Source organism: Olea europaea, chromosome 16 (assembly GCF_002742605.1).
Source record: "Olea europaea var. sylvestris chromosome 16, O_europaea_v1, whole genome shotgun sequence".
NCBI classification, from domain to species: Eukaryota; Viridiplantae; Streptophyta; class Magnoliopsida; order Lamiales; family Oleaceae; genus Olea; species Olea europaea.
Window position 1 is genome coordinate 7,359,056 of NC_036252.1, and position 11,600 is coordinate 7,370,655.

At 30.3% G+C, this 11,600-nt stretch overlaps 1 protein-coding gene across 6 annotated transcripts; it reads right to left on the reverse strand.

Annotated features, from left to right (window-relative positions):
* Positions 1–5,125: 5,125 nt before the first annotated feature.
* LOC111411965 lies at positions 5,126–10,274 on the reverse strand. Of its 6 annotated transcripts, XR_002705928.1 has the most exons (6): positions 10,060–10,274; positions 7,198–7,275; positions 7,061–7,122; positions 6,766–6,857; positions 5,534–5,644; positions 5,126–5,370 (listed from the first exon to the last, which is right to left on the reverse strand). XR_002705928.1 is itself a non-coding variant. In XM_023042672.1 (5 exons), the coding sequence occupies exons 1-4, from the start codon at positions 10,107–10,109 to the stop codon at positions 6,787–6,789; spliced, it is 261 nt and encodes an 86-aa protein (XP_022898440.1). In that variant the 5' UTR covers positions 10,110–10,274; the 3' UTR covers positions 5,126–5,370; positions 6,766–6,786. The 6 variants fall into 6 exon arrangements, 4 of the variants coding, with proteins under 4 accessions (XP_022898440.1, XP_022898438.1, XP_022898441.1 ...); XM_023042672.1 differs by lacking the exon at positions 5,534–5,644; XM_023042673.1 differs by lacking the exon at positions 5,126–5,370 and having other exon boundaries at positions 5,377–5,644.
* Between the last annotated feature and the right edge of the window lie 1,326 nt (positions 10,275–11,600).

The following is an 11,600-nucleotide window of genomic DNA, read 5'->3' on the forward strand; positions in this document are numbered from 1 at the left end:
AAATTGAAACTGAAACTGAAACTATTGTAGTGAAGTTGGGAATTCCAAATCTTATTTAAAAAAAATTTCATGTTGGTCCCTCAAATATTGCAAGTGCAATATGAAAAATTGTGTGTTGGTCCCCACACTTTTTGGATGTTAAATATTCCAAATATTATTTGAAAAAATTGCTGTTGGTCCTTCAAATATTATAAAATGTAATTTGAAAAATTACATATTAGTCCCAACGCTTTTGAATGTTGTTTATTCCAATATCAATTTGAAAAGTTGTATGTTGGTCCCAAAATGAATTTTTTTTTTTTTGGTCTGGGAAACTGATTATTCCAAATTAAATTTAAAAAGATCGCGAATTGGTCCCTCAAATATTCTTGATTTTTTATGCAATTAAAATAATTTTCAGATAAAAAAAATATTTATATATACAATTTTTGAACTTGACTAACTTCTAATTTTTTTTTTTAAATTAAGAATATTTTTGTTAAGTAGTATTTGCCTAGTGAGAGTTTTTTTAGTGCTCTCAACTTTTTTAAATGAAAAATACTCCGAAAGTATTTAATATACCGCATTTTCTATACGGTCATGAGTGATGGATTTTAATTAGGTTATATGATTCATTGTGACTTGTTTTTAATTATTGTGCTTGATCAGATATGGTTGGATCAACGGGCATTTTTAGAATCCTTAGAGGGAAAGCTAGTAGAGTATGGGCTGCGAAACTTGTTGAAAAAGTACGTGCTTATAGAAACTATGAAATGGATCTATAACATAACCTAGTACAACACATAAAATATCTTAAAACAATTCATCGAGAAGTGATACATTTGGGATAGCCTATGTGTATCATCTTATGAGGACGCTTCCTATTGGCATGATATTGCTATTGAAGTTTTGGATTATTCACAACCTCTACGCTACAGTTATTTGATCAGGATTTTGAAGAGGAAATAGAATTCAGGAAATGAGAATTTTATAATTAATTTAGATATGTATGGTTAGTTCAAAATCGTCAAACAATATCAATATGATATTTTATTTTTCCATGTTTAGTATATGTTTTTATGACTCATGTTAAATCTCTAAGATTGCGTAGAATTTGAATTGTTCAATATGTAAACTTTTTCATATGAGTCCTTGAATGAACAATGTTTTGAGTTCATATGTTAAGAGATAAGATCATATATGGATTAATATATCCAATGGTTGATGCAATTAATATCTGAATTAAATTAATTCAAGATGCTTATCCTCCTTTAATAAATCAGATAAAATTAGGGTATTTTTGGTAATGATTATGAGAATCAATTTTTTGACCGTTTATAGAGAAAAATGGATCCTACCTAGGGGTGTCAACGAGTCGAGCCGAGCAGAGCGGAGCAAAAGCTCAGTCAAAAAATTAAGGCTCGATTCAAACTTTCGGCTTGGGCTTTACTGAGTCGAGCCAACTCGAATATTTATTTATTTATTTATTTATTTATTTATTTATTTATATCCATAGCTTCCGGGCAGCTTTATATAGCTGCCTATTGGCAGAAATGTTGCCTTAATCGGCAGCAAATTTGCTGCTAGGTAGCAGATTTAGCTGCCTGTTGCCTGTTGGTAGCAGAAATGCTACCTGGCTTTTGCTGCCGACAGGCAGCTTACTGCCTTAACTAGCTGCCAAAAATGTTGAATATATATATATATATATATTTTATTTATTTTTTTTTTTTATTTATATATTGGCTCGAGCCCGATTGCCATCTCTAGTTCTACCTACGAGTAAAGAAGTCAAAAATGACGAATGACTTAGGGAAGTAATGATAAAAAAATTGATTTTTTTTGGGGTGAAAAAAATTAGAACCAGACAAGGGCTTAATATGTTTATGAGGTGAGTATAATTTGCGTTATTAATTCATCATATTAGGAATAATATGGATCTATAAGTAAGAATTCACTTATAAGTAAACTAACCTATGTGTTAAATTGTTGAATTAAAAATATCAAATAAGTGAAAAGATCACTTTTATGTAAATAGTAAAAAAATATTTTCATAAGTAAATTCACCTAGAAGTAAAAAATTATTTATAAATAATGAAACTATAGTTATATCCCTTTTTTTATTTTTCAATATTTGTGCGTTTATCTAATGCGACGTGACAACCTACATCATACAAAACAACATATCATAATCCACAAAATATGCCCAAAACTCCTTTTACTACTTTTATATATACTAGTTTTTGGCCTGTGCATTGGTGTTATTTTAAAGGCAATGTTAACGTCTTCAATGTCAAGAATTAATGAGAGAGATTTGCATCAATTGAATAAACAATGATGTGTAGATATACATGTTAGAGTATAAAGTATACTTGCATATTTATTCATTATTGCCACATGCATTTGTACACATATCTTATAGAAATAGGTATCTATATAGTTAGTATTTAATTTTGAAATGATTCTTTTATACATATAAAGAAGAAAAGAAGTGAAACGTCAGAATCACAACACGGTGAAGTAGAAGTTAGCAACAAAATAATTAATAATAATAAAAGCTCAAATTCTCTTAGTTGCCAAGTACATTCACTGTGTACTTTGTAAAGTTGTGGAAATACAAGTGATGTATAATGGGAATTATAAGCATAAAGAAACTTATTAGAAGATAGAGGACTTGGAAGAATTATCGATAATGGTGAGTGAGATGCGGTTGATTAGATGTGTAATTTGGAGAATACTATTTGCTTTTTCGGTTTGAACATTCTTTCCTTGTTAATGATTGAACCAAATAATTATATTCAACACCACCGGACTATGTTGCATAGATAGGTTCTCATTAGAAACTACTTCAAAATGTTTTTGGATGTAAAAAGTGCAATTTTTTTGAAATTTTCTAAAGCAGACATGAGATAAGAATCTTGTGTTTCACTGACAAATAATACTCGATCATCAATCCACCCCTAAGAAAAATAATAACAAATAATACTCAATCATCAATCTATCCCTAAGAAAAATAATAACCTTTCACAATTGAGTGAGTGAAAGATGTGGCAAGAGTGGGAGTTCGAATTGTGAACAATCAGTTTGTAAATGACCGATCATAGTCTATTTTGAAAAGTAAAATAACATATTATAGTGAATGTTGGTTAAGGAATTACCTGTAAATGCTGTGTTGTCTTTGAAGTATATATTTTTTCACAACTCACTCAGCTATAGACGAAAGACATTCGAAAACTTGCATCTTTTCCATTGACAGCAAAAATTTAGTAAACTTGACAAAGAAGGAACAATGGGTAGCTGTATAAGGAAAATCAGAATAGCAAATGAGAAAAAAATAGTGAACAAGTTTCATGAATAAACAGAATGCGAAAAATAAAATAGAATACATAGGTATATTTATCTGTAATATTTAAGGTTGCCGTGTTAATCAACAAATCTGTAGAAAAGAGAGTAAAACATGAAAAGTCAAAATCTGAGATTTCTTGGTCAGAAATGGAAAAGAAGTAGAAATCAATGAATAACAAGAATAGATAGTAGTAGATAGATTAATAGATATTGTATATACTGGGTTCTTGTAAAGTGAAACAGTGCAACCATGCTCTCAAAAATGTAAACATCCTTTTTTTAATGCACAATACTAAATCAGTTTCAAACAAGACAAGTGTAAAACAATTGGATAAAAAATAAACGGTTGAAGTAGAATAGGTTCTTTTATGCTAAGGTAAGAAAGTAGGATATATACAAGAGAATTGCCCACCTATATTTGCACAAACAATATAAAGAGTACATTACAGGGAATTAAACTGTACAAAAATCGAATGAAAACCAAAGTTATCATTTTAATTATAAAATCAGAACTATAAATACAATTGTTTTAAAAAATGATCATGAAAAAATTAAAGAAACCTACGGTAGAGCATATAGTGTAAATTAAATGAACATCGAGTCATTGACAATAACATAAAGCTCAAAACTTTCATCCATATAAAAACGAATAGAAAGAACATTTTTTTTTATGGGTAATCTAATATTTTATTAATTATGGATAATACACTAGAAGTGTATTATCAATTAATACAAGAGAGAAACAACATAAAATTGGGCAACTCATCTATACGAGTAGTAGCCGCAGCATTAAACCAAGTGTATAGTGTTGAATAAAACAATTCTTTAATATGCTCTGTTGTATGTGTATATCATCAAAACAACGACTGTTTCTCTCCCTCCACACACACTAGACGATGCATCTTGAAATAAGGTCCCAAACAAATTTGCTATCTTTATTACGAAATCTCCTCCTCCATGCTTTCAATGCATCTTCCATACGCCCAAAAAACACGCAATCCATGTGTTGTGAGGACAGAATATCGTTCCACAGGAATCGAGCACTGTAATAGTGTAGGAACAAGTAGCACTACACCAAAAAAAGATTTTTGCAACAGCCGAAAAACGTTGCAAAAGACTTTTTGCAGCGTTTTTCCATGTGTTGCGAAGGTTGATGTTGTCATTAAGGGAAGACTTTTTGCAGCGTTTAATAAACGTTGCAAAAGATTGTTGCAAAAGACTTATTCAACGTTGCAAATTTTTTTTTTAACACACCAATTTATATTAATTGATTGCAAAATTGAAAATGACACTTTGTGAATAAATTTTGGAATTGCATAAAAATTGATAACTTCATTACAAATTTTCAAATCAATACACTTGAACATAATACAACACCACCTAACTAAAAAAAAAGGAAAAAAAGGACAATCACTACCTACAAAAATGCCTACGTACAAAAATTTATCACCTCTTCGACAAATAATATACAACAACAAAAATGAACAATCACTACAAAAATTTGAGTAGACAATTCAAATTGCACAATGTAATTTACAAATTGCATCATTCCTATCCCTCTTCGCAAGCACTTGCAATCCACTTTCCGGAGATACCACTTGAGTTTCCACTTGCTGCCATGGGAGACCTGGCAACTGTTGGGAATCTACTTATACATGCACAGCGGAATTTAAAATATATTTCGATTCCCATCCAATAGATCTCATTGTGTTTGGTTAGGAATTGTGATAGGATTGTACCTTTTCCAGATCTGCAGCAACTTCAATAGTCAAGTAAGGTAATGTATCATTTCCCTTACATCCATGCATTTACTTAAAATAAAAACCCAAGAAACTAAACCAGAAAAGAAGCTGACAATGGTTTAACATCAACTAAGTAACGAGAAAAGATATCTTAAAGAATAAACAGTGTGCTTAAATTAATTGCCACTTACATTAGACTTCTTAAACTATATGAAAGTAAACCTCTAATGTGCTTAAGTTATGAGACCTTATCCAACGCCACTGGAGGTAATCTCTCCGTTCCTTTAGGATTTGATGGGACCCAAATCTGAATCAGAATAGAAAATAAGGCAATAATTGAAAAAATAGGCTTAGTGTCCGAAAGAAATTGAGTTGCCAAATTTTATCATTTATATCAAGTTAAGACACGATTATACACGTACAGACCTAAGGAAAGACAGGGAGAGAGACAGGGAGATATTTAATTATACCTTCAGTAATGGAAGTGCTGGAAATGACTTTCCTATCTTCATATTTGGCTTAATTCCACTAATCAAAATGATGTTATCCTTATGAAATCACAGAACTAAAATCATGGAACCCTATTGAAAAAAAAAAAATAAAGAAATAATCTACAGATATTTCTGGAATGAGAACTCATTCCTAATTAAAAATCAAATAATGATAATGAAATGGTTGCTTTTGCTTGTTGGCTATTGCCCAATGGTGAATTTATTAGTTCTATGAAAGCAATTCTTGTTTTGCTCAATTTAAAGTGGCACTTATTGAAATGCTACAATGACTAAACTCAATTAGACAAATAAATTCTGTGCACATCATAGGATGCTACAAGGTAAAATCTTAGAAATGAAAGGTAAATTGATTGGATGCACATCATAGGATGCTACAAGCAGAAACATCAATTATCACATCAGATGTTTTGTTAAATATGTAAGACCAATGACATTATTGTTCTCCAACAAGGCTGCCCATTGGGCATTTGAACAACTTTCCCATTGTATGCTGCAAGCACTCAAAAATCCAAAACAAAGAACATTTCAATCGAAAAGCTAGGAGTCGAGAAAAACGAAACACAATAGAATTATGTTTTATGACCATGGTATGTTTTCATTTAACAAGATATTAACCAAACCTTATTGGCACAAACTTAACTTCACAGGAAATGCCAGAAAAAAAATTACAAACTAAAACAAATTGAGTGCCACAACATTTCAAAAATGCTAAATAAAACTCAACATTTTCACCCACCGATGCTGAAATATAAATAGGAATTTCCAGGAGATAATGCAAAATTAAGTGAGATATGTGCATTCCTAAGAGATGTTGGTAAATCAGTCTTATTGTCCCCAAAAAGGTCAAATGGTAAATTTTCTGAATGAATTCATGAGGCCTATTTTGAATATCCTCCATCGTGCATAAATAAATGTCTCTAGGTGTAAGTATCCAAAGTTTCACGAGTATAGAAAAAGGCTAAAACGCAGCCTCTGAACAAGCAAATTATAGATTTTGTGTATTGAAATTGCAGCACATATCCACCATAGTATTCCTTCCCTAACAATTTATATGAATATACAGGCATAAAATTGATCTCAATAGCCCCTATGATCTAAAAGAACTCAACTTATCGTCAACCAATTTAAACACCAAAAAAAATAAAAAAAATAAAAAAATAAAAATAAAATTCCTCAAATTCCAACCCCACCTGATCTCACCACTGCTGGCATTAGCTGCAGTATCCGTTTCCAGAGTCGTCGCCACTAGAGTCGGACCAGAAACCGTCCTCGAACCCGCCGCCTGCAGAACATGTAATTCATTCAACCCAAATGAAAAGAAAAAAAAAGGAAGGAAAGAAAGAAAGAGAAAAAAAACTACTTTCACCAGATTAATCACAACCCATTTCAAGGAAAATAGTGCTAAAACTTTCAAAAATCATTCAATTTATATGTTAAAATACATATTACCAAACCACTTGCCAGAATGGGACAGTCGGCACTCACTCGATCTTTGATTTGTGGCCGTGATTGAGAGAAGAGAGCAAACAAGAATTGAGTCGACGAAGCTACAAAAGATGAGAAGTTGCAGAAGGGGTTGCGAATTAAGAGAGGAAAAAGCATGAAATTAAGAGAGAACTTACTGGCGACCTTGACCGTGTAAAATCAGCGACTGGCATCGGCAATTTGGTGAGAAAATGAGAGAGGCAGAGCTCGTGGGACTGTAGGCGAGAGAGAGAGATGGAAGATAAGTTAGGACGCAGTGGAGATGGAAGACTTTGTTTGTAAGTCTCGTGAGTGGTTGTTGGGACTTGGGGGTGAAAGTTGAGGTTTTTTTCTTCATTTCGCAACGTTAATTGAACAATACGAAAAGGGGAAGTTTTCGCAACGTTCAATAAACGTTGCAAAAGGCGAGTTTTAGCAACGTTCGTCAAATGTTGCTATAAAATTAACTTTTTGCAACGTTTAATAAACGTTGTAAAAATTAAAATTTTTTGCAACGTTTATTAAATGTTGTGAAGGCGGCATTAGCAACATCTACTTACAAAATGTTGCCAAAGCTCAATTATGTTAATTAATGGCAACATTCGCTTATTAAAATGTTGTCGTAGACCCTTTTAGCAATATTTAACTATCGAATGTTGTCTTTTATGTGTTGCAAATGATGATTTTTGGTGTAGTGTGGTCAATCATCTCCCCATAGTTGTTAGATACAAATCTTCACAAGAGAAGATAAACAATGAAACTTTTTCCACATTATAAACATCTTGAAATATTAGAAATACATCAATGATAATACGACTAAAATAGATTTCAACTGTATAAAGAAGGAAATTATATTTTTGAGACGAACTATTTATTGGGAAAACATAATTTCACAAAATGATGACAAGCCAAAATAAGCTAAAATGAAACTTAAACATGGAATTAGCTTTGTTATAGTACACAATTTTATATGTAAATATAAATATTAGTTTATTGGAATCTAAAACCTATGAGAAAATAATATTTTGAAATTTAAGAGAAATATCAAATGAATGAACTATATAGTTATAGAGAAATAAAAGTTCAATCTTAATAGAAATACCTACTGTTTTGGAATCAATTATTTCAAATGAGAATGAAAATTCTATAAATAAAGCAATAACTAGATAACCAAAAATTTATTACTAACTTGTTCGACTTACACAAGTAACATCATTAAAAAAAAAAAAAAAAAAAAAACAAAAACCCTTAATAACAAGTTTACATTTCCAAAAATAAAATAAATTTATAGTTCAAACATTTCAAAATTCCCGGACCTTGTAATTCCAATTTTCTTCACATTCGCTTACCCCAAAAAAATAAATAAATAAATAAATAAAATCTAATTACAAATACAAAAATGAGCCTTATGATTCTTACATATACATATTCTAGAATCAAATTTCATCATCTAATAAATATTTAACCTATACGTTTATTCCAATACTTAGTTTTAACTTCTATGAATAATGCAACCCCCTGTTTTTAATGCACAATACTAAACCTGTTTCAAACAAGGCAATTATGAAAACAACTGAAAATAAATGATCGGTAAAAGCAGGATAGATTCTTTTTAAGTGAAAGTAAGACAAAAAAAAAAAAAAATTTACACCTGCTACCAATAGAAAGAAGAAGAAAATCCCATAGGCAAATACCTCACAAAATATCAATAAACAAACGTCAAGTTGAAGTGGTAAGGACAAAACTTTATATATATAATGAAAGAGGGGAAAAACATGTAATACACAAAAGAAAGTCTATTTATAATAAAGAAGAAAAAATTAACTATTGATTGCACTGGCTTCGAGAAAATGCAAAGAAATAGTTACGATTATCACTCAGCTTCAACTCATTTCAAGGCATTTTGATGTCTAGCAAAAGTCACCATTTGAAGAATCTGACGTTTCTTTCTGCTAACCGGGAGACAAAATAAAGGAAATAAAATTAGTCAAAATACTATTTTTGTTTGAAGAAAAGTGAATAAGTAAATACAAAATAATTCAATAACTTATTTATTAAAAATAATAAAAAATTCATACCTACTATCAGTAGAGAACGAAAAGAAGAAAAATCCGAGAGACACATATCATTTAAACCCGTAGAATATCAATGAATAAACATGAGATTGAATTAATAAAGCTAACTTAGATAAAAATGAAGAAGAAAATATGGACCATAGATTGAAAAACTTTAAATCCGAAAGAAGAGAGGAACGAAATAATATTAAATCAAATAGGCAAACTTAAACCCCCTAAAAAATAACATATGACATCCATAATTTTGAGCACGAAAATTTAACAAAGTACGTTGCTGTGATTTTTGTTCCAAGAAAATGAAAACAATACGAAAACTTTAAAACATGAACAATTTTCATAGAAATTCAACTAAAAATTATGGTTAAAATTGTACATTTTTAGTGTTTGTGTTGAAGAAATATTAAACCTTATCTTTTAATCAAACCCATAAACTTCACAAAACGAAATTTGCAAGACATCAACGTGAACCGACGGGAGACATAGTAAGGAAAGAAAAATAGAAGTTACAAAGAAGGGATTCCATAGGACAAGAAAAAAATCAAACCAAAGACAGAAACTTAAACCCTTAGAAAAAAACATACGACTTCCAAAATTTTGAGCTTCAAAATTTAACAAAGTATAGTGGTACGATATCTGTTTCAAAAAAAGTGAAAAAAATAGAAAACCTTTAGAACATGAACAAAGTAACAATTTTTATAAAACATCCAACTAAAAATTATAGAAAAAATTTAGATTTCTAGATTTTGTGTTTGAAAAAGGGTAAAGCTTACTTTCAACCAAACCCATAAACTTTAGAACACAAAACCTACAAAAAATCAACAAGAATAGATGAAATATAGAGTAAGGAATGAAAAAACATAAGTTGCATAGAAAGGTTGCATAAACAACCAAAATAGGAAAAATGAAATGAAATACCAAAATAAATGAAGGACAAGAACATATTACCTGTATGACTGTGTTAATCTGCAGATCTGTGCGTTAATCTGAAGATGCATTAATCTAAAGATCTGTGGAAGAACAAGAAGAGCATAAAATCAATTTGTAGGGTTTCTTTGTTCGATAATGTAAAGCAAGTGGAAAGGACGAGAAGATACAAAGGTGTTATTTCTTTGAGGATTTGTTGTTTGTTTGAGGATAAAATGGGAAAAAGAAAATACTTCTTAAACGAATAGTGCAGGAAAGATTCCCTCTTTTAAGGTAAGTACGATATATATTTAAAATATTATTATTTAGAATTTCTCAATATTAATGACTATATTTATAATAATACAAAATATTCTCATTTGATCTGAAAAATTTGGAAACTGCCTGTTTTTGTATATCAGGCTAAAATGCTCTATTTTACCACACGCTCGCGATGCGTCCAGCATTTGTACAATAACCCTTTTTACATCCTAACAAAAATAGTAGCTAGTCAACTCGCATGTATATCAGTGTGATCAAAACAACCCTTCGTAGACATAGGTAATAACAAATACAAAGTCTTTAAACTCCTCAAATCAGGAGCAGAACCATTTTGGATTGCGGGGTCAAAAATTAGAGTCGTGCTACAGTGTCCACATGAATGATCGCAAGGTTGACACAACACACACACATGAAGTCTGGATTATTTTATTCATGGGACCTCGCCAAGCATATGAGGGCGCGGTCACTTGCGAGGTCATCCTTGAGGGTTGTGCTTAACTCCAAAAAATAATGTGTAATTTTTTAAAACAATATAATATTTATAAAAATAAGTTAATGCGCATTTTGACATCTTGAAAATGTCTTATAATTCTATAATTATCAATATTGTTAAATGAATTTTGCTACATGTATAGTTTTGTTTACCATTTCATATATGGATGTTGAGCTAACGAAGAGTAAATCAAATTGGATGTAAGAAGTAAATAAAATTTAAGTTTAAGGAAAAAATAATTTGAAATTAATTCAAATTACAATTAATCCGTAACGATTTTAGAATTTTTGACATCATTTTTAATGTAAAATTTCCTAATAAAATGATGTAAATTATATTAGAAAATTTATCGTGAAAAAATAATAAACATTTATGAAATAATTGATTTTTTTTTTTTAAAAAAGACGAGTTAAATGTTTATTTTAATACGTACGTTTGACGCATATTTAACTATTTTCGATATCTGTTTGGACCACTCGATACGACTACTATATAGTTTTCGCAACGAACTTCTACATGATTCAAGCGATTTGTAGATTTGGATAATATACGATCATTGGCAAATTTTAAAATTTAGCACATTATTTCGAAATACTAATTTGGAACAACCTACTTTGATACATCGTAACTTTTGCTATGGTTGATCATTTCGCACACCATTAAAAAGTGAAAAACTAGGCCATGAGCGCTTAGCAATGATATTAAGAGTGCAATATTTCAATTTCATTTGGTATGTATTAAAGTGTGTCGAAAACGGGTTAAAACAACCATCTTCTGAATGAAAAAAAAAAAAAAAAAAAAAAAAAAC